This window comes from Triturus cristatus, chromosome 2_1 (genome assembly GCF_964204655.1).
Source record: "Triturus cristatus chromosome 2_1, aTriCri1.1, whole genome shotgun sequence".
Lineage (NCBI taxonomy): Eukaryota > Metazoa > Chordata > Amphibia > Caudata > Salamandridae > Triturus > Triturus cristatus.
This window is the reverse complement of record NC_140581.1, coordinates 800,278,783-800,302,468: the sequence shown is the minus strand read 5'-3', so window position 1 is coordinate 800,302,468 and position 23,686 is coordinate 800,278,783. Positions and strand designations below refer to the sequence as shown.

General features: G+C 42.2%; 1 protein-coding gene across 1 annotated transcript in view; it reads right to left on the bottom strand.

Moving 5' to 3' along the window:
• LOC146865902 (solute carrier family 71 member 2-like) overlaps positions 1-23,686 on the bottom strand; it is a 271,637-nt gene that overhangs the window by 174,953 nt on the left and 72,998 nt on the right. Inside the window, exon 2 of the mRNA XM_085632831.1 lies at positions 13,797-13,892. Coding sequence (XP_085488957.1) covers positions 13,797-13,892 — 96 coding nt within the window. The remainder of the gene's footprint in view (positions 1-13,796; positions 13,893-23,686) is intronic.

Here is a 23,686-nt window from a genome sequence, read left to right as displayed (position 1 = left end):
GGCTGGAAAGTTTCACCATTACAAAGAAATGATTTAAATTTACACAAAATAGGGTCAACGTTCCTCAAGGCAAAGGTTGAGGTTTTGTCAAGGATTCAAAGGAGCCTATGGCAAATATCAATATGCTGAAAAATATTACACGTTGCTATTTTGTGGAAAAATTGGGAATTGGAAACGGGAATGTAGGTCTAATCCATATAGATAGCAGAATGAGTTGCAAATGGTTCTTCAAATGGAAAGGAACATAAATAACATGGCACAGAAGGGGTCAGTAGCACAATACCAACTGGTCTCAATGCATTCAGCCCAAACAATGAAGTTTAATATGCATAACATAATGCAGAATTTTCAACAAAATCGTGGTATTCAGCAATTCCAGTCCGTGATGAGAATTATTTTTCCACAAAACGCATCCACACTCTGTTCTTACTGGACTGATTGAAATGCAGGCACAACGACTGTGCCTGAGGAGGGAGGAGGATTGCATGCTTGAGCAGTCCTAGAGGTAGACCAGATTGGTCCATGTGTAGATGGGGAGGTGAATGGCCATCCAGTATTATGTTTGATTGCAGCATGTACTACCCACTACATGGTTAAACCGATAGACTTCCCCCAACCTACCCATCTTGGTAAATGAAGTGTCAGTTGTAGGCATTAGTAACAAGCAGATCACTAATAAGGCGTCAGCAAATGCTTCTGTAAAAGATTGGATGTATAGAAAATGATCACAAGTACATAATTTGTGATGAGTCCAGTTAATTTTTTGGGCCATGACCTTTCGTATAGGATGAATTGCTTAATTTATAGTACACTGAATGGTGTAGCAATCCAGGTGCAGGATGAAGACTTAAACTTCCAGTTAAAATCATGAGAGTAGAGAATGAGTTTGTTTCCAGTTCACACAAAAGTTGACTTCCTTTTTGATGCACAGTGAAAGAGGAGTTTTAGGATTTCAAAGGAAAAGAAAATGGATATATTAAAGTGCAGAGGCCATACAGAACAACGTGAAACCTAATGCAGGGTTTGCTCGTAACATTCAGTATAAGTTTACTCATTAAGCAGAGGAGAGAATGGCACCTGCCCCTATACAATGACTGAGCAAAGCATTTTCAAAGATGTGCTAGAAACTCCTTACAACTGCCCGAACATGGGAATTAATTAATAAAGAAGAGTATAAAGTGGAGAACAGTGCAGGAACTTCCAAAATCTATTTATATCGTTGTCCTATGTTGTCCCAAGGTACTGAATCCTGCTGTCATTTTGTTCCAAATCTCTGCTGACGTGCTCACTATCGTAGACTTAAGTCAATCACTTTTCTTCGTGAGAATTGCTGGTAACTCTTTGCGTTCAGATTTTTTTTTAAGTAATGTTCAGGTGTTGAATTCCACAGGAGTATATGTACAGACTAGCAAATGTCTCTTAAAATTCTGAAGAAAGATCCAGAGAGTCTGCAACTTCACTGTAACCCAGGCCCGGGGCAGCATATTGACAACCTGATGGTCGCATCCAAAACGAAAGAGGATTGCAGGCTTGACTCCATTGCATTACTAAACCACCTTGCAGACATGGGCATAAAGTATCCATCTGTACAAGAAGAGAGGGGGGACCAGGAGCTTGTTGTGGTCCAGTGTCTATGCTCCGTATATCATCTGTATTAATCAAAAGGAGACACTGTTCCAAAATGAGGATAAGGAAATGAGAAAGACTCAAAAAGATTAGAGGAGACTAAAGTCCTAGGCTATTATTGGACCCAGAAATTAGAGGGGGAAGCATAACTTAATTTCTCTTGTTGCCCTCACACGCCCCGAAGGATGTCATGCTTCATCATTGGGCGTTTTGCTCCTCGTCGGGCCGGCGCTGCAATGCCCTACGGGTCCCCCGGAGGGTCACTTTAGCAGAGATCTTTTCAGAGAAAACGCCGTATGGTGCATGTGGGTGTGTGGTCTGGGTCCTAATAAAGACAAGTGGTGATGTGAGTGTGTCAGTGACGTGATAAGTTAAAAATGTCTAAGGGTTGCTAGTAGAGTGAGTTTTTAATATAAGTGGCACCCTTGACACGCTAAAAAACCCGTAGGTTAGGTGTTACCTTAATGGTAATAATGTTCCATCAGGTGACTAAAATGTGGTCGACATGTTTCGCGCCCCAATGGCCCAAAGCGGATCCGTCGCGCTTCCTCAGGACCGACTAAGAGTTGTGAACTGTGAAAGTGGACTGGGGGGTACTACCCACAGTCTATATCCGGGCGTGCAGGTATAAATGACCCTGCTCTCTGTGTCAGAGTAAAGGATGCTCCTGGATAAAGGCCTAGGTAAACACAAAGAAAAGAAAAAGAAAAAGAACATCCTGAATTTTAAAATGTTCATCTGTCCAACAACTAGGCGTGAAATTAGAAAGGAGTACATGATTCCGAGTAACCCAAGGGTGTCTCCTCCACTCGTGGGTGATGGCGTTATGAGGTCTCAACGATAGGCCAACGGGCGCTTCAACCAGGGTTGGAAGCCTGGAATGAAGACCTCCCGTCGCCGATCGGAGTCACCCAATAGTCCACCCATTGAACGTGGTAGGATTAGTGACAGATGTACCAGTCATCACTAGACGTAGGGTTATTGCGATTAATTATCCAATCGTATTTGAGCCAGTCCACCAAACACTACACACCACTCACCTAGAAATGGGGAGAATGATGCTCCATAGATTAGGGGACGAGCGTACACACCTTCATGTGCTATAAAAACAAAAGGAATCTACTTGTGAGTCCTAGCTAGTAAAGAGCCTGCCAGGTCTGAGTCGCCGTTTAATACACGACCCCAGTTCCCCTTAGATCAGCTACTTACAGTTTAGCTCCGGCGTGGCCTTTTATACACCTACCCCAGCCGTCCTCCTATCTGGAAAGGAATTGTAGGCTGCTCAAGGGTCCATTTGTAGTCCCGGGGCGGGCGTTTCAGGGCGGTCCCCATCTCCGGTCCACAATGGGAAACAGGTGTGTATTGGGCGTAGCATTGAATACTGCGCATGTGTGGGAAACAGACAGACAGTCTCCGCGCGTGCGCGTTGGAATGAAGCCTCCGTCTTAAAGTTTATAGAAGACGTCTGTGGCGCGCATGCGCAATGGCGTGTGTTCCCTGTTATCTCAAAGAACTGTTACATAGACAGTGTAAAGTCTAAGTATAGGAAACTAATGAGATCTAATCAAACTCTCTCCCTATGAGACATGTAGTCTAGGTGTGAGGAATCCACTTTATGAACACGTGTGTATTCCCCGAGTGGCTCGTCGTTGGAGAATACATCGTGGGCGCATGTGTGTGTCCAGTCACAGACTGCTAAAATCCCACCTTGTTAAGATGAGGGAGCCATGGGGGCAGAGGAGTCCCAGGTGGGGGGGGTTGTGTGTGTTGATGTTGGTTATTGGGGTTTGGGGTGTAGTGTCTACCAGAAAGAGACTCACCCGGATGCCAAAGATCTGGATCATCCCAATAAGTGACTAATTGCCCGGTTGGCCACAACACTTGATGGAGTTGGGGGTTACGTCTACTGTTTACTACTCACTCTGCAGGACCCGCAGGAACAACAACCGCCAGGCATTAGGGATAGGATCAAGGAAACCGATAACATCATTACATGTGTTACCACCTTTACCCCACATGCGCCCATGATGTATTCTCCAACGACGAGCCACTCGGGGAATACACACGTGTTCATAAAGTGGATTCCTCACACCTAGACTACATGTCTCATAGGGAGAGAGTTTGATTAGATCTCATTAGTTTCCTATACTTAGACTTTACACTGTCTATGTAACAGTTCTTTGAGATAACAGGGAACACACGCCATTGCGCATGCGCGCCACAGACGTCTTCTATAAACTTTAAGACGGAGGCTTCATTCCAACGCGCACGCGCGGAGACTGTCTGTTTCCCACACATGCGCAGTATTCAATGCTACGCCCAATACACACCTGTTTCCCACTGTGGACCGGAGACGGGGACCGCCCTGAAACGCCCGCCCCGGGACTACAAATGGACCCTTGAGCAGTCTACAATTCCTTTCCAGATAGGAGGACGGCTGGGGTAGGTGTATAAGAGGCCACGCCAGAGCTAAACTGTAAGTAGCTGATCTAAGGGGAACTGGGGTCGTGTATTAAACGGCGACTCAGACCTGGCAGGCTCTTTACTAGCTAGGACTCACAAGTAGATTCCTTTTGTTTTTATAGCACATGAAGGTGTGTACGCTCGTCCCCTAATCTATGGAGCATCATTCTCCCCATTTCTAGGTGAGTGGTGTGTAGTGTTTGGTGGACTGGCTCAAATACGATTGGATAATTAATCGCAATAACCCTACGTCTAGTGATGACTGGTACATCTGTCACTAATCCTACCACGTTCAATGGGTGGACTATTGGGTGACTCCGATCGGCGACGGGAGGTCTTCATTCCAGGCTTCCAACCCTGGTTGAAGCGCCCGTTGGCCTATCGTTGAGACCTCATAACGCCATCACCCACGAGTGGAGGAGACACCCTTGGGTTACTTGGAATCATGAACTCCTTTCTAATTTCACGTCTAGTTGTTGGACAGATGAACATTTTAAAATTCAGGATGTTCTTTTTCTTTTCTTTGTGTTTACCTAGGCCTTTATCCAGGAGCATCCTTTACTCTGACACAGAGAGCAGGGTCATTTATACCTGCACGCCCGGATATAGACTGTGGGTAGTACCCCCCAGTCCACTTTCACAACTCTTAGTCGGTCCTGAGGAAGCGCCACGGATCCGTTTTGGGCCATTGGGGCGCGAAACATGTCGACCACATTTTAGTCACCTGATGGAACATTATTACCATTAAGGTAACACCTAACCTACGGGTTTTTTAGCGTGTCAAGGGTGCCACTTATATTAAAAACTGACTCTACTAGCAACCCTTAGACATTTTTAACTTATCACGTCACTGACACACTCACATCACCACTTGTCTTTATTAGGACCCAGACCACACACCCACATGCACCATACGGCGTTTTCTCTGAAAAGATCTCCGCTAAAGTTACCCTCCGGGGGACCCGTCGGGCATTGCAGCGCCGGCCCGACGAGGAGCAAAACGCCCAATGATGAAGCATGACATCCTTCGGGGTGTGTGAGGGCAACAAGAGAAATTAAGTTATGCTTCCCCCTCTAATTTCTGGGTCCAATAATAGCCTAGGACTTTAGTCTCCTCTAATCTTTTTGAGTCTTTCTTATTTCCTTATCCTCATTTTGGAACAGTGTCTCCTTTTGATTAATACATAAAGTATCCATGCCAAAATTGCAGTACTGTCAGAACTAAGTTATTTAGGTCAAAATTGAGAAAAGGGCGGGAGGAAGGAGTCTGCAGAACACACCTTTACAATTCTAAAAATAAATCGACCAACAATTTAAAAGAAAGTGAGGATGTTTTTGGCAATAGTGGACTACTGTAGTCAGTGGATTTAAAACTTTTCCCCATTTCCAAAACCTTCTAAAGGCTTCCTCATAGTGATGCAAGTGATCCAGTTTCCTAGGACAATGAACAAAATGAATGCCATGACTGGGCTGGAGAACCAAAAACAGCCCTGGAAAATGCTAAAACCTGCCTTTCCCCTAATCTCTTCATTTTTTAGCTCTTTGACCTCATCCATCCACTATTTGTCTCGCCTTTTTTCTTCTCTCTCGGTCTTAACTCCCTATTCCACTGCCCTCCCTCCCCGTCGCTTTAAGCTCCTAGACTGTTGCAGTTAATCTCTGGGAGCTGGGAAAAGTGACAACTGCATCAGCAGTGACAGTAGGCTTTCAACACCAGCCTTCAATGTCTCAGACAACAGGGAAAATGCATGATAGAACAGAAGGCCAATCCAGCCCGAAGAATGCCTTCCTACAGCTCAGACAGTCTCTGTTCTGCACCTGCTCTTGCAATGCCTAATTTAAAAAATATTTGTATTTATTCTAGCATGAGAGAATGGTGCTCAGTTCCAGTACTTACTCAGCCACAGGGAGGAGACAAGAGACCTGTGGCATACTTTGCAGCTATATTAGACCCCTGCACTTCCGAGCTTGCTGTTCATTGCTGCTACCTGTTTTTCAATGCAGCAGACTGAAGAGATGACGATTGGTCATAAAATTGTTAGTCCCTCATTAAGTTGTGATTTAGCCGACTTTTACCCAGACTCAGCATCTGACAAACAGGCGCCCAAAGCATAAGCAAACCATCTTTGTTGCTGAAAATATTTCAATCATACTTTGTAATAACCTGAATACCGCTACACTCTTGCTAGTGCCTGATAGGAAGATTGCAATGATGGAGTCAATGACGGTATCAACTTAAAGAATTGTGTACCAAACCAAGACCAGACATTCAAGATGTACCACTTGAACTGGCCGATCTGATTTTGTTTGCAGATGATTTTGTCGGAGAGATCATCAATACATTTTAGGAGCAGCCTATGTAGTTTGCATAGTGACATATTGTGCTGAAACATCTGCAGAAGTAGTGGAATGGCAATTACAAGAGCATGCTGCATAACCGATTGTTGTGTGTTATAAGCTACACAAATAACCAATATGGTTTTAGAGTGGTCCATGACTGTGTCTAGCAATAGTCACAAAGGAGTTTAATATCCTATGGCACTCCAATTATGGGCCAAAATGTTTAGACTTGTTCAATGCACTTAATTTACCTAAGCAAATTTCAGTTGTTAAATGTACAGAACAGAGCACAGGAAATTACATGGTTACACATGGAAAACAAAATGTTGATAGAGATGCGTAATACTGTGCTCCTGTTTCCTATATATTGTTATCAAATGGAGAAATCAATTTTGAATAAGAAAATGTGAATTGTTTCTTGGCTATAACAGAGGAAACATCAGAAGTGTTGAAAACTGTAAAATGTTGTGCAAGACAATGGAAGTAAAAGGGGTTTGCAGCGGGTTGTGCAACAGATGAAAATGGCATTTCAACGTCAACAGATAATAGATTTTTTTTACCAAGTTGTTTTCTTTGAGTCAAATGACTAGATGTTTGCATGGATATTCTCATGATGGACGTGACGCATAGTGTACATTTTCAAAAAATGCTGGTTTAATCATCATTTTAGAACTGCAGCTAAAGAGGCTTGTCAAGGTTGTGTTACTTGTCAACAAATGAATATCGGCAAAAAGACTGCTAGGACTAAACTGTTCTGACTAAGTCATATTGGTCTGTCCGAGGGACAGTATACTAGATTTCAAATTATGCTGAAATGCTTAAGTGCAATGGATTGTGTTATTTTCTGGGGATTGTTTGTCTTTTCTCTAGGGGAGTAGAGGAATATCCAACTAAGAGATGCGATACCCTGATTGTAGCTAAGTTCTTTTGGAGGGATTTGAACCCTAGATTTGGTATGCCGACTACTTTGGAATCAAATGAGAATTTCCTTTAATACTGAGTAAATGAGAATTCTGTAGTCCGCACTGAAAATTGATCAGACATTTCTTTGCAGTTACCTACCAGAAGTATCTTGAATTGTGGAGTGTGCCAATGGTACTCTCAAATCAAAGTTGTATAAATTCTGTAACCCAACATCCCTGAAGTAGATAAACGTCTTGCCTTTGGCTCCAATGAGTATAAGAAGTACCCTCTAATAAAGTGACAGTTCTCTCCTCTCCTGAGATCCTTGGGGGGAGGGGGAGAATAACAAGAGCTCCTGTTTCTTCTTTGCTGCATTTGTAAACATTTGCTGACCTTGTATTGTACTACTACTATGTTTGCCTGGTGTTGTACACTTTATCTCTCAAAAGATGAAGTCGAACAGACCTTCATCAAGTGAGGAGCCATGCCATGACCTGGTACCAAGTGTCTGGGTTGGGTCATGGAGAAGAAGCATGTGAGGAATGGCTGCCTAGATACAAGGTGGCACAGAACCCACTAAGCCATCCTTGTGACGAATACTGCTGTGAAATGTGCAGGATTGCCACAGTGGATCCACTTACACTAAGAGCGAAGACTGCAGTTAAAGAAGTGGTTACATTAACCTCTTATTCACAGTAACAAACTCGAGTTTACCACTTGGATCTGATGGAGCAAGGGTTCATATAAAAAGAAACTTGCTCGTATGCAGTCCTCTTGAATAACTTGTAACATTATAATCAACCTGTTTGTGAGTATTAATTGTGCATTACACTTCACATATTGTATCTAGGGGAAGCTTTTCTATGTGCTCTACTAACAAGTAACCAGAGTGTCTCTAAAATGGCTGCCGAAAATGCAGGAACTCTTCTGCGCATGCGTCTACTACATCTACGTAGTATGACGTCTCCTGTCGCTTGGTGGGAAACCTTTGCAGCTGTGCAATGGCTTTTAACATGGCTGCTAGAAACCCTCGCATTAATGCACATGCTGTGCTGAAACTAACCTATGCAAGTTTTACTAAGCCATTAATGCAAAAGATATATTAAGTAAATGGGGATAGTGCAGAAGTAAGTGGTATACAGTGAATTCATTTAATTTTGTATTCTAACATGTTCTTCTCGGACTATTAATAGCTCGTATTTGGGCCTTGGAGGGTGACCGATGTCCCTGTTCCTTTGCGACAACTACGCATGCGTGTCATCTTCTTGTCCGGAGACCAATGAAATCATTGAATGGCTGCCAAACTCGAAGCCCAGCTAGCACATGGGAAGATCAACTTCTGACCCTACGAGAGGAAGGAGCTGAAACATTGTACTACAGATTTATCGACCCACATATGAAATGCTTGTGGGAATAAAGCTCGGAGGCGAGCTGCGAGGCTCTGTCTCCTTTCGCCTTCTCTCTCGACTTGCGCCTGAGGCCCAACTTCGCTACCACCCCTTTTAAATGAAAATAGAAAAAAAACACCGGCCTCGTGGGTGCTTCTCAATCCCTGCGAAGATCACTGCACTCATCGCTGCGAGGTCGGCCGAGGCAAAGCCGCAACCAGCCGCTGGGCCAGTGCTGCAACCCCGTCCAAACCGCCATGACCAGGACTCTGGGAATCTCCCTGCGAGTAGCGCAGGCCAGCTCTACATGCCCCACAGGTACAGAGACTACTCCGCAGTAAATCAACCCTGTGCTGCCCTAGACCACGGTCTGTGTGGGAGAGACACAAACCATCACCGGTTTATGATTCACCGCATTATTCTACTCCCCCCGCACTAATCTGACAATCCCGGAGTACACATGACCTCTTTTCCTGGCAGCGGAGTGTGAGCATTATGTCCAACGCCCGGTGGAGCTGCTCTGTTCAGCTAATGAGGAGATTGGCCTTGGTTCACCCCCTGACCGTCACCTACCCAGCCGGACCTTGGGCACAGTTCCTCCCCTTCTCCCTGTCTTGCCCACCCCTCGCCTCATTGTCTCACAGTCTGGCCCATCCCTCCCTGTAACGTTCTGTCGTTCTCGGCACACTCACTGTGTGGATAAGGGTCCCAGGATGCCTGACCCCAACATGGCCGACAATGGTGACTCTTTCCCCCTTGCTGAACTTTTACTTACTCAACCCTTCCAGGACTGGGACTGACCTCAAGAGGACGTCTGGAATTCTTTCGGACCATGGCTTCCCCCCGCACTATTCTGACAATCACTGAGTACACTTGACCTCTATCCTGTCAGCGGAGTCTGAGCATTAGGTCCGACGCCCGGTGGAGCTGCTTTGTTCAGTTAATGAGGAGATTGGCCTTGGTCCACCCCCTGGCCGTCACCAGCCCTGCCGGACCTTGGGAACAGTTTTTCCCCTTCTCCCTGTCTCGCCCACCCCTCCCCTCATCGTATTTCTGCCGTTCTGCTTTTTCCTTGTCTCCTTTCTATCTTACTTCCTGACCGATGCCCGTTGGAGCCTCCTTGAGAGCTATTGGGGAGACTGGCTTTGGATTACCTCCCTGGCTGTCACCTGCCCATGCGGTCTTGGGGATGATTTTCCCTCTGTCTCTTATTCCATCTTCCCCCTCGTCCTCTACCTTCTAACTCCCCCTTCCCTCTCTACCTGTCTCTAGTTCTCTCCCGTTAATGTGTCTCATACATTTAATGTAACTTGTACCTGTTATTATTGTTGCTACTTTGTTGACCTTATGTAAAGCGCTCTGATACCTATGGGTCTAGCCAGCGCTATATAAAACTTTTTACATAAATAAATAAAATATATAAAATAAAATAAATAAAGCTTGTGGGTATTAAAATTAAGGGGCGGGGAATTAGACAGTAGAACTAAAGAAAATTATTACACTTGGTATGGTGTGATGTCCACACCCCACTGCTTGGCCCAATCAAATTGAGGGTGCACATAGAATTGAAACATTTGGGGGTGGATCATACACCCAAATTGGTTTAACAGAGGTAAGGTTTTAGATAGTTAGACACACTTGACACTTGATGCCGAGATGCCGATGCTATGCTGAGATGCTGCCAGATTTTGCTGCAATCTGATTGAAGAATCCAACACTAGGGAAAATCGCGGAATAACCGAGGAGGCACATCTAGGAAGGGGGATGAGCCCAAGTCGGAGAGAGTAGCACCAGAGAGGGGTGTAACGCTGGCGTTACACTAGAAGAGTGCACCTTCCCGGTCCTGAACCTGTCCTGAATACTTGATACTCTGATGTCTAGGTCCTCACACCATTCTAGGTAAATATAGCTCTGTGGGGTTATGCTCCGTACTTGCTCTGTTCTTTTTCTCTCCTCAGGTACTGTCATCATAAAGATTCTAGCCAATGTTGATCTTAAGCCAACTGTATTTTCTTTCCTCGTGGAGAATTTTGGTGTATCTGCAAGTATTCTGATTTGACTCACAAAAATTATTAATTCAGATAAACCTTTAAAACTCCTTCTGAGTCTGTGGTTCTTTTTATAAAAGTTAAACGTGTATTATTATTATTTCCTCCCTATTCTAATCTACTACTAGATCTTTCGAATGAGCATTTACTTAGGAGACAGGAATGGTAAGAATACTGGTGTAAAGGTTCTCTTAGGTAAACAAAATTGATGACCAGCGGATATTTGCTAGCTCCTTGAATGAATGAATGCTTATGAGCCCAAAATGAGTTTTGTGAGCATGTATGTATAGAGCTGGTAAACTCCGCTGCATCAGATCTAAGGGAGGGAGAGTGAGGGAGGAAGGAGAATATCAAGGAGCAGAAGTACACAGTACACAACAGCAACCTAACCAAAGTCAGTCAGCATGAGTGCAGATAAAAGTGCGAGTTTCAAAAATCCTTAGAGAAGATCAAGCTGTTCCAATCGAATACTGCACAGATCAAGTGGCAGGCGAAGATGCAGCAGTTGTCATAAGTTGGCCTTAAGATTAGAGTTGGCCCCAAGACGGTTTTACAGAGAGCATGAGAGGGAAATGAAAAGAGGTCAGAAGACCAACAAGAATAACTGTACAGAGCAAAAAGTAGTCAGCACTTGAGGAGACCTAACTGGCTGAGATTGTGCCAGAACATAGAGACACTGACTTGACAAACTATCACTTCATTTTTAAAGAACCACTGTGAACTTGTGAAAAGAAGCTGGAGAAATCAACACCAATACATTTTTGATGGAGAACTGAAGATTTATTTTTGGGGGTTTTGCAACTTTTTAACTTTGTACCTTGCCTTATGAATCCAGTAAGAGACAGAACGTTTTCTTGAACTGAGTGTCTTATTGACATTTTGGAGTTTTGATTTTGTGCCATATTTAGAAGCTTAGACTTTTTATTGTTTAGTCATTTTTTACAGTCCTTTTTGTATACTCTGGAGTTATGTTATACAATAAACTGAGCTATTTTGTTTTGAAGATATGTTTCATAATATTTTTTTAATAACATTCCTAAGCATTCTTGTAAGTATTCACTTTTCAGTTGGATATGCCCCACCTAAATCTGAAATTGAATCCTATATATTGGTACCAATAATTTGAGGGATAAGAAGGGTGATTATAAAGTATCTATTAATGAATATTACTGAATTTAACGAGAATATGTATGCTATCTTGTTGAATGAGTATTTGGCAATAATGAATGTTTCAAACTGTTATGTTTGCATGTACATTCTGGTTTCGGTTTCAGAGGGGGTGACCCACAATCCACTGCTCTTCTCCTATGCCTTGTCCTGCAGGATATCAACACTGATTCTTCGTGATCAAGGTTACCTTAAAAGTAACAATGCAGAAGCAGACATTTCATTAAAAAAACGTAATATAGGAACTTAGGTTCCATTGCAGATAATAGAAGGGTAATTACACCTATTAGCGTATAAGTGGCGAGAAGAAAGTGTGCGAGCTGAGTGATGTTGAAGGCAATTTTATTAGAACATGTAATGAGAGAAGAGTCAAAATTAGTAGAACTTTGGATGAGGCGAGAGGGATTGAGTTGCAGATTGAGGCTGGAGAGAGATTCAAATGTTCAAAGACGCATCTTAGACTTAAAATTGAGCAAGAGTGAAAAGGAGTTGGCTGAGAAATCTGATAGTTTGGAGTCATATGAAATGGTTAGTGAGAGTAAATGTAGCTATAATTGTATGGTTGAGGATGAATTTTTAAAGGGCGAAGAACCTATATATAGAGGGGTTTATTAGGTTTGTGGCAAAATGGCATATTTCAACCTACCACAAAATTAGGTGGGGAGTTGCTGTCTTGCTTTAGTATTTCCTAGAGTGAACCATGTGAATGAAATGAGTGACAATGGTCTTAAAGGAGTGAAACACTCTCTCGGCTAGTGCTTATGGATATGTTTGGTGTGTTGATTTCTCCTTTTGGTATAGCTTTGAATGATATGAAGATTCAGAAGTTGCGGATTTAATAATTGCTTTGAGCATTATGTTCTTATAAAACAGATGAGAGTTGGATATTCTTCTTGTAAAAGAAGGCGGTGTGTTGAAATTGAGGCAATGTTGTGAGTTTGTTCCTCAGAATAGTGGGCTTATGAATCAATACGTCAATAATATTACTAATGTTTTGCATGAGGCAAAGGTTCTTGAACAGAGGTGCATGGGAAATGGTTAGTGTGATCTGAGATGGAATTTTAAAGGTTGGCAAAAGGTTTGGTGATTTGGGTGGTTGTATGTTAAAGATAGTATTAACATCACTAATTATTATCATATTGTTGATAGCAGGTTTAATATTTAATTTAAGGTTCTTCAGAGTAATATTTTGTAGACAAGGGTTTAATTGAAGGTCTAAGAGAAGAAATGACAACTGGTAAGAAAAAGAAAAGGAGTGAATGTGAGATGGAAGACATCAGGGCCAGGCTCTTTGATGAGATGAGTGAAAAAGAATTCACAATGGAAAAAGCAACGTGTAAATTATGAAATTGTTTAGTAGTGTGGCTTTGTAATGATGATCATCATCTGAGGGAGAAGCTGTATAAGAAGATTCCACAACTAATATTGCGCTTTAATGAATTCTATAAAAACATAAATACAGTGTTTTCACTGTGTTTACTACATGGGGGCTTTATGCTTTCCTAAATAGGCCAATACCTGTTTTCAAAACTTGTACTTTAATATGCGTGGGAGGTGCAGTGTCTTATGTTGCCTTTCCCTGCCAGTGCCAATGAGCCTCAAATGTGACAGTCATTAATATAATAACTGTACGAGATTCAGTTAGCTCTATGGTCTTGCTTGCACTAGAACAGTTTCAAAATGTGTTCTTTTCGGTTCATGCAGTTCCGGGAGAGGACTGATTTACAACTGTATACAATTGAAGGCACCTCCTTTGACCACACCGAGGTGTTGTTTACATTTTTGAATGTGCTTCTGTTTTCTGGTGTGAAAAGCTTCAGAAGACAGCACTAATGAGAAGGAAATAAGCAAAACCACTTACTGTGAGCATGGGAGTTGTCAAGAGGCCCCAGGCAAAGAACTCCAGGAAGATGACAACTACTGCATGATACACACTTGGCCGTCCAATTCCTTGCGGCTAAGGAGAGAGTAAAAATGAAAGATGGTAAAAATTAAAACATTCAAAATGACTTTGGTTCTTGAACAATGGATCTTGTCAATAGTATAATGTTTCTGGGACTAAAAGCATACAGAGTTTCGGTGTATAGGGCAACTACTATTAACAAAGTACCTCCAAAAAATATCAATAAAATAGCGGTAAAAAACAAGCTCAAATTTGAAACAATGTATCTAGTTTGCCAAACGTTAAGTGTACTACTAACAGTAAGTGTATCAATTACGGACAAACCGTTCGGAAATAAATGCTATAAAATGTACCTTGTAAACACTAAAGAACTTTGATATTGGCCACTTAGGACTATGGTCACAAACAACCCCTTAATACAACAAACTCTATGCTTCTCTGCTTTATAGTTCGTCAGTATGTGTGTTATGGCGCCAGAAAGAGAAATAAGTGGCCTACTTTCATCGTTTTCAGCGCTTACACCATAAATTGAACATAACTTTTAAAGTAGGTCCCTTCCATACATTTCTGGTTGCTGCGGTATACTTTGCAACCATCCTTGGATAGCATTTTCTATTTTTTATCTTGCTATCATTAATTTAGTTTTAAATTCTTGAACAATGAATTTTGGCTTAAGTATCAGCCTTGGAAATATTTGAGAACCACTTCTCGGCTGTTTAAATGTTACAGGCATTGGTTCATTTATATGGCCTCATGGATTATCAAATCTGTTGCTTTGCATCCTTGTCCACACAGAGGTTGTGGTGTGGTCGCTTTCCCCTCAATTAGTCCCTGAAAATACTTTAGATGAAGGACAGTAAGGAATATTGCAATGGAACTACAGAACCATGTGGGCCGACAACAACAAAAAAATAATTCTGTTCCAAAAATCTGAAACCTTTGTAGTTCAAGGCCATCGATTTGGACTTTTAAACCGTTAAATGCATGAAACAATCAGATTTATTTTAAGATTGAATTTGTGGCTCCAAAATGAATTCTGAAATCGAACAGTACAGACAGAAAAAAATTGTTTACTAAGAATGTGTCCCTCTGTTATTCAATAGGTACAATTATTTTTATACTACCCAAATAACAATTGTAATGCAGCTTTAATTAAACAATACAATAAAAAAGCGTAGCAGATGTAAGGGAAGGGGCAGTTATGCATGTCAGAATAGGATCAGTTTCAGGAGCAATAATTCTCAAAATCAAGCCTTAGGAAAAAACTACTCGTTTTGATGGTTGAGTTTCTTGTCTTCGAAAAAAATGCAGTAACTAGTCCATATGAGACCATGCAAAATTTTAATTGTAAAGTATTCTGCAATATACCAAGCAACATCAATAGGAAGCACAAAGGGGGAATAAGAGAAATGAGAAACACAGGTAGGTTAGGCTACACACCAAAACCTAAGAAAGTGGTCAAAAACTTGGTATTTCTTATTGATGATGCCTTGTCCCTGCGAGAACAAGTAACTAGGGTTCGAGGGATTTGTTTTGGGCTGCTACATTTCCTTCAGAAATTATTCCAATGGACTTCAGTAGTATGGGGAAGAAATAGTCCAGGACTTAATTATGAGCAGGCTGGATTATGGAAATGCAATATGTGTGGGCATGGCTGAGTACTTGTTCACATGGCTACAGACTATTCAGAACACAGTTTCAAACCTTACTTTTAATAAAAGCAATAGGAGCTCAGCATCGCCCTGCCTTAACCATCTTCACTGGCATCAGTCCGCACACAAGCTATTTTCAAATTAATGTGCCATAGCGACAGAGCACTTTACGGAAACGGACCAATGTTATTGCTGAACAGAGTCAATTTTCGCAAACCTGTACAGAACCTTAAGTCAGCCAATAAGGCTGTAATATTTTGCAGAAGAATCAAAAAGTCTTGGATGTGTGCACTTTGAAAACCTTTTGGCTTCCACTCATTAGAACAAGCTCCCCCACAATCTATGTGCTGTATCAGATCTGGTGACATTATGATAGAAATTGATACAGGATTATACCCACTTTAGGTTCACACAAACAACTGGTAATGATAAGGTCTAGCGCCGGGCTATACCTTTGGGGTGGAGTTGTGCGCTCTATAAGTACCTAAAAATGATTGTGCATAAATAAAGCAACTTTTAGGAGACATTGGGTTAACAGTAAGAGTTTCTCACTGAGCTGAAAACCCAAAGCTGAACGTTTCAGGTCAAGAGTTTGAATCCATTGAACGGAGAGAGACGTGTAATGAAGGCTTTCTTCCTTATTGTGAATGCTCGGATAGCACATAACTGGTTTTAAATATCAGGACCAGGCTTGTTTAGCAACTGACTCGGGACTGGGGGAGCACCCAGACACAAAAGAGCGGGAGCAACTTGCATGACCTTACAGAAATTTCGGAAAGCATTACATTTGGTCTGCAAGTAACTGCCTTTTAGGACGAGACGTTGCTCTGCAAGGCATGCTCTATTGACGTATAGAATAGAAGCTCCGCCCATTTTCCACCCATCTTTCCAATTGGCTCCTGTTACTGTCCTTTGCAAATCGCCGCTTTTGATTGATAAATAGGCTTAGTAGTCCCTCCTTGGTACTGCCTTGCCTGCATTTGTAACCTCTCATAAGGACTGGACTTTTTACTTGTGTTGTTAAATGATCTGCTTCATCTAGTCTGTGAGCACTATTTTCTTTAATGACCCGCGACGTGCTTTCCTACAAGGCAGCATGCCGCCCGCTTTTTATATTTTTAATAGTAATGGCTGCAGGTCAGTTTTAACTATAGCGGTCACTCTTATTTATGCATTTAATTTGCAGCGTGGTCCACTTTGACTATAGCCGACGCACTTTCTTATTTATAAAATTTTCCCGCGCGGCCGCTTTAACTTTAGCTGCCGCACTACAGAACCTTTGTTTATTTATTTTTAATTTTTGGGTGAAAGAGACCCATAACTGCGATTTCCCTTTAATGTTGGCAGCGTCCCATCTTTAGACACTGCTCACTGTAACCTAAATACAGCGAGCAGCGTCTAAAGAAAGGGGTGCAGCCACCATTAAAGGGGTCTCGAATTTGCAAGAATTTGAGCTATTGGCATTATAAATAACAATGCCTTTTATATGTGTGTTGGTTTCAAAAACAAGTAAATAAAAGGCATTGTCATTTACAATGCCAATAGCTTAAACTCTCACAAATAGAGACCTATTGCATTGAAAAAGCTTGTAATTCACGGTGCCTCTATAAATGTTTGAATCGTTTTCTTGCAACAGCTTCTCAGTATGAGTGCTCCCAGCTTGATTCAAGTGCTGGACTGAGCCCCTGAGCAGTCACCAGAGAGGCGCTGTGTGCGTCTGCGGGTGCGAAATCAACACATCAAGGGCACGAGTCGGGGGTACACGTGCATGGACGTCCACCCACTTTTTTCACAGGGTGACCGCTGTCCACCCTGCCAAGAATTTGGGCCCCCCTGAATAATGTCCTGAACTCGTCCCGGTGTAATTTCCAAACACCAGGACACTTAGCAGCGCCTGCATGTTGTCTGCTTTCCTTCTGCAACAAGCAATAACGTGCATGCAGTGACAGGGCGGGGCTTTCTTATTTAAGACTCCTGCTGGGCCCATAACAAAAGCCGAATTTGAGGAGTCATCAGGCCTCCTTTTGAGTCTCTTGGCTGGAAGCAGCCAGAAGCCTCACACCTGATGCAAATGAAGCAGATGGGAAACAAAGGCACACACCTTGTTAGCACTTCACACATACTTAAGAGAAGTAGCTATTCACTTTGTTTAGTCCCTGTTTAGGAGAAATGCATGCACTGTAAGAATATCAGATGTGTTGAACTTTCCCAGTATTTACAACAAAACAAATTGCATTTATATAGAGCTTACTTCCCCTGAGGAGGCGTTGAAATAATTTAAGTACCACAATTCTTGTATAGCCCTACTCATTCCAATGCAGGGTGTCAGAGCGCATTATATCAACACGTGCATATTACATGTACAATAAATTATATGTTTGTAAATTAATGTACATGATGTATTACATAAAACTGGGGGATTGGAAGGTGTAGAATTCACATATCATCTTCCATAGCTCACTGTGCTATTATCGTCGTAATGCGCTCAAACATACACATGATAGACCTGCTAAACATATATGTGGCGGCTTTAGCTCTGATGTCACTTCTTGTGATGCCACTCCGCTTAAAGTCGTGGCTTGTGATGCCCCTTTATATGATGTCAATTCCAGTGATGCCATGTGTGATGTCGTGCGCCGTGATGTCACTTGCATACTGCCCAACTAGGTTAGTCCCCCCACTTCTTTCTTTAGGGCTTGTGCCCTGAACACATCCTTTATTTCTCTCTTTCAACTGTTGCCGAGTGTTACTCCGTAACACATCTTAACGATTTTGAAGTTACAGCCACCCATCAAAAACGACTCTCAGCTAGTGGCAGCATGTTTGTGGATATTCACTAGGTTACCAGAAGTGGGTTTCCACCCGGACGCCCCACTCGAGAGTTCGCGAACATGAGCACCCGTCGCCTAAAGCCAGCCCTGAGCACGCGCTCTGTGCATGGCACGCCGATTCATGGCGCAGCAATGTGCATTCACCATGAGAGGTAGCACTGGACAGTGCACCAAAAGCGTGGTAGCTCCTCCGCGTCCTCTTTCATGATGCCTCGGTGCGCTTTTGCTGGTTTTTCTGCTTGTGATTGGCTGACATAGTATTCTGCCTTTTTTGGTCATTCATTAAAAACTACATGCAACTAATATAGAAGAGTATCTTGTGCAGTTCAAACAAAGCATATTATTCACAATTAACGACGAATTGCCTACAACTAAAAGAAAAGCGTTATTTACTACTACCAGGGAGATCTTCGTATTCAGGAAACTTTATTACATCAAATGTTTCAAACAAGCATTTCTATGCAATAGGTCTTGCATTTGCGAAAGTTTGAGCTATTGGCATTGTGAAGGACAATGCCTTTTTTTATGTGTTGGCTGTTAAAACAGATAAATAAAAGGCATTGTCATTTACAATGCCAATAGCTTAAAGTCTCGGAAATGCGCGACCTACTGCATTCCAAATGCTTGTTACTATAGCCTGTCAGCTCTGCTTGCCCTATGACTGCTCTCAGGTTAGAATTTGGTTTTCGAAGTAGTTGGGTACAGGGTCTTGCAGGGATCGTGCGATGGGTTGTAAACCTGGTAAAGGGTGATCCGGGTACTCTAAGATTTTTAATTCAGAAAGAAATATTAGATAATTTAAAAGAGCAGTCATTAATTCTTAAATATTTTAGGACTGCGGTTGACTTGCTGCAACTGGATGAGTCTCTGCTCTTCACCCTATTGTCATATCAATTAAGGGGCACTTTGAAACAGGCCACTTGGGAATTAAGTTTCACAAGGGATAGGGAAGTTCGCATTTTAAAGAGGGGTATCCACCCGGCCATAGACTCCTGCGTGATAAATAAAGTACAGGCTTATATTTCCTGGAACCTGCCCCATGGAGTGCGCCGTTTTGGGCTATTACTGAGGCAGAGTATGCTCCCTTTAAATACTGTACTGTCTAAATGGTATGATTCTTCCCCGATTTATAATGTGTGTAATAATACCATTCAGGATGTTAATCATGTGCTATTTATTTGCCCAGATTTGATATTGTGTCGGCGTAAATGGATCAGACCAATCTGTTTACAATTATCTATTCTCCCGGCCTCTGCATTAATTGATTCTATTTATAAACCACCAAATGAAATGTTTTGTCATAGGATTTAAAAAAATGTAAAGTGTTTTTTAAATTTGTATTAACGCTCATTATATGAAGGGAGCAATTATTAACTTTGGTTTTAACCTGATGTTATACAGTATTGAGGGCATAAAGGATATTTTAATTATTTCCAAGCTCATAAAATATTCAAATGATTTGCATTTTGAGATTTTTAACTGTCGACCTTCGCTTATGATTGTATAAACTATGTTGCACAATTTTTTTTTATATGTTGTTGGCCTTTCAGTTTATGTGGATCTCTTTGGAGTTCCAAGACCATAAATAAATAAACTTGAACTTGTTATTATAGTTTTGCGCACGGAAAGTTGGCAACAGCACTAAACATGACTTGCCTTTTACGCTTTGGCCGATGTTTCACCTTCGACATTTGTCGATCATTTTGTAGAAGAAAGTAAACAAGCCTCGAAAGTACCGGTTCTTCCCTTAGGCGAGGCTACTTAGTTTCAGGAATAAGTGTCCCTTATTGTGCTTCTCTGCTGGTTTCTCTATGCATTAACATCGTAAGCTGCGTACGGAACTGAAAAATGTAAACAGGCAACAGCACTCCTATATTTCTGCAACACGTCTCGTATGTGACGTTCTTGTAACTGGTTTACCCTTCAGCTAGTCTAACACGTGTGGATATCAAAACAAGTTGTAATTGCTATACGTTTCCCAGTCAGTTTGTGGCTATGAAAGTAAGGAGGATAAGTTGATTATAAACAGGCTCTCATCTCTCTCACAGGCTTGCTTCTCTCACAAAACAGAGCACTTGCACGTCCCTTCACACACTAGCAGTTAGTTACACAGTAGCAGAGCACTCGCACCCCCCGGCCCAGATTAGCAGTCACACGTCACACTAATGCACTCTCACATGCGAAGGGAGCAAATAACACGCACACCCATTTGATCACCTTTCGCACAGTCAAAGCATTCGTACTCCTCACAAACTGACAAATAACGCAAAAATTCTAAGTCACCTCATGGACAAGAAGTCATATACTACCTACAGCACTCATACCCTCACAGATAAGCAGTCTCCTTCTACCAGCAGCACTCTAACACACCTCGCACGTTAAGAGACTTGCACTGACTGCAACACTATAAAACCCTTCAGACTGATGGTCACAAACAACAGAGAATACTTAAACATCTCAAGTACTTTTACAAACTAACATTCACAACCTACTCCTCAACACTCTCGCACCTAAAAAATTAGCAGTCCCATGCTGCCTGAATAACTTCCAACCACAAGCTCCGCCAGCACCCGAACCTCAAACCCAGGTGACTAGCACCAATGGCATTTATAACGGATGCACGTCGGCCATCTTGCAACACTTCCGGCCATGCAGGAGTCTTCATGCATGTGTTTGGCAAAAAACACTGGCAAAGTCAATAGCTCTGAAATGTACAAAAAAGTGATGGATGCAATGCTTGAATTATTCTCCGTCACTCTGAAGTACCTGGGCTGCATCCCACAGCATTATTATTTTGCACACCATGCCACCTCAGTTTGGATATAGCCATATGCAATTCAGTCTTGGCCCTGCTCTAACAGTAATAACCCAGCCCAAACTGGTATGTCAGGTTCTCTTCAAACCATAACACAAGCAACCCATGACAGATTTCGCCCAGATTGGGGTTCGTTAGTCGGGTGCAGATTTTTTTACAGTGGAACATTGAGCAAGAGTGCCACATTACCAGAGGCTGATATAAATTCAATCATTCATTAAATCACTTTAGTGTATACTTCAAAGCCAATAGCTCTCTATTTTAGAGCCAAGACCTATTGACTTTGCCAATGTTTTTTTAATTTTTCTAATTACAATCTAGAAAATCCAAGCCTGGAATGAAAGGCTAACAGGCAGGGCAAAAAAAACACAGAGCGTGATGTGTGGCAGAAGAGTCTTGGCTTCAAGCTAAGATGTGAAGCAAAGACATAAATGAAATATCTATTTTAATAATTGGCTCTCTAGGAACTCAGGAAAAATAATCCCGAACCATCTAGCATTCTTCTACTGAACCATCTTGCAGGCTCCGAAGGAAAGACGACGACAAAAGCGGAGCTTATTGGGTCTATACAGACGATTGTTGAGCAGACTAAATCATCATTGGCAAGCCCTGGGGGGAAAGGTAAGTATCCTGAGCAGACCTGTTGAGTCAGGCAACCTGGAGCAGTAAGGAGTAGTATGTCACCTACGTGGCTCTGTTTAAACAATATTCTTGATATGGGTGCACCTAGTGTGGCTCTCGGGCATTTAAATGAGCAGCGATGGTGCCCAGTTTCTCCTAGACATGGTGGATCCCCCTCAAACATCTAGAGTGATTAAATGGGGCATTGTCAAGCGGGAGAAAACAATTGACACTTTTTAAAAACCTCCAGTGGAAGAAATGATCGGCATAATCAAAAAGGCCCCTCAAACGTGGTCATCAAACAAAACGAGAAGGCAAGTGGAACAGATTATCGCTTCCTACTCCTGAATACACAACATTAATAACACAGGAAGTGTAAATAAGGGTGATAAATGAGGGCTGCACCTGACCCAATACACAGGATTGCCTTGAGGAAACAGACAGTTGAATAAGAGTTGAATTCTAGAGTCAAGATCATCCTAGAGAGCTAAATCGCCCCAAATGAAAGGCTGCAGCATAAACAAACATACTGAGGAGTCAGATACCAAGCTGTGGTCATGATGGAGCAGACTGAACTAATTGCAATTCTCCTCCCCATTCACCAAATATTGAACCTCCACGAAGATATAAGGCATATGGACTGAGAAGAGGAGAGAAAATGATGTGGCAACTGAGGAGACAAAATGTGGCATTCAGGCCCCCTTTGACATGGAGATGCGTGAAATCAACAAAGGCTCAATAATGCAGATTAGCATGAAGTCTACACTCTGTAGCACTCAAATGAATAAACTTTTTATGAGGCTTCAACAGTCAATCCAACAAAACTGACCAGACTTGAGCTGCTGCAAAGAGGCACAAAGAATAGAATGGAGAAACTCACTCAACCAGGCCCACAGAGAGAGAGACAACACTCACAAAAAAAAAATCAAATCAGTGATCCTCAGGGTGAAAAACAAAACTGCAAAATATCCTCTAGGCAATACATACACCAGGAGTATTCCAAGAAACTAAAATAGGCACTGTAAGAGTTTATATATCAAGTAATTAGCACATAAATTGCCCCTGTGACTAAGAGAAAAGTAGAGGAACTATAGAAGGAAGTACAAATATCCGAGAAGCGAGTGGCAGGACTGATCATTAAGACTGATCCCACAGAAGTTCCAGCAGAGCACTGCAGAGGTCCATCGAGAAGATGTAACATATTAATATTCGACTTACACAAAGGACATGAGGGCTTCTAAAGTAGATTTTCTGTTAACTTGACTGCTGAAAGAGGTGGAGGTGAAATAACTCTCTCCTGTATTCATGGAAAAGAGAGTGCATGGAACCCATGCAAGGTGCCCCCTCATATCCCCTTCTCACAGGAGGAGCACAACCCATTACATATAAGCCGTTAAAAAGTTCCCGAACTTAGCCTGGCACCTCGAGGGGTTCAGTCAAAGCAGCTTGGGAGAGTATCCATTAGAAAATATATTTTCAGGCAATACACAAGTGGCGCAAACAAATGTGAATGCTTTGGGAACGTCAAGTAGGCATTAACGGCAGCCCAAAATGAGAAATGTAGTCTTGCTCCCTATTAGCTGAAAGTACCTCATAACAATAGAATGTTTTTACTCGAGGCCCCAGGGAAGCCTGAGGAGCATCTGGACATGCAAGATCAATCAGGAGAGCAGAGGAAATCCAAGGAGCAATGAAGAGAATGTAGAGCAGGGGGAAATTATAACTGAGCAAGACCCACACCTATCCCTAAGGAAATACGCTGTTATCCTTCGGCAACCTGAAAGAGGCGACTCTTCATAATCTTAGGAGACTGGAACAAGGTTAGAGAGAAAAGCGAAAACCTTGTTAAAAACTGCAACATTAAGAGAGATTCTGAGATACTGAATATGATCACGTGACCCAGACAACATGGTTCTTGAAATAAGAAAG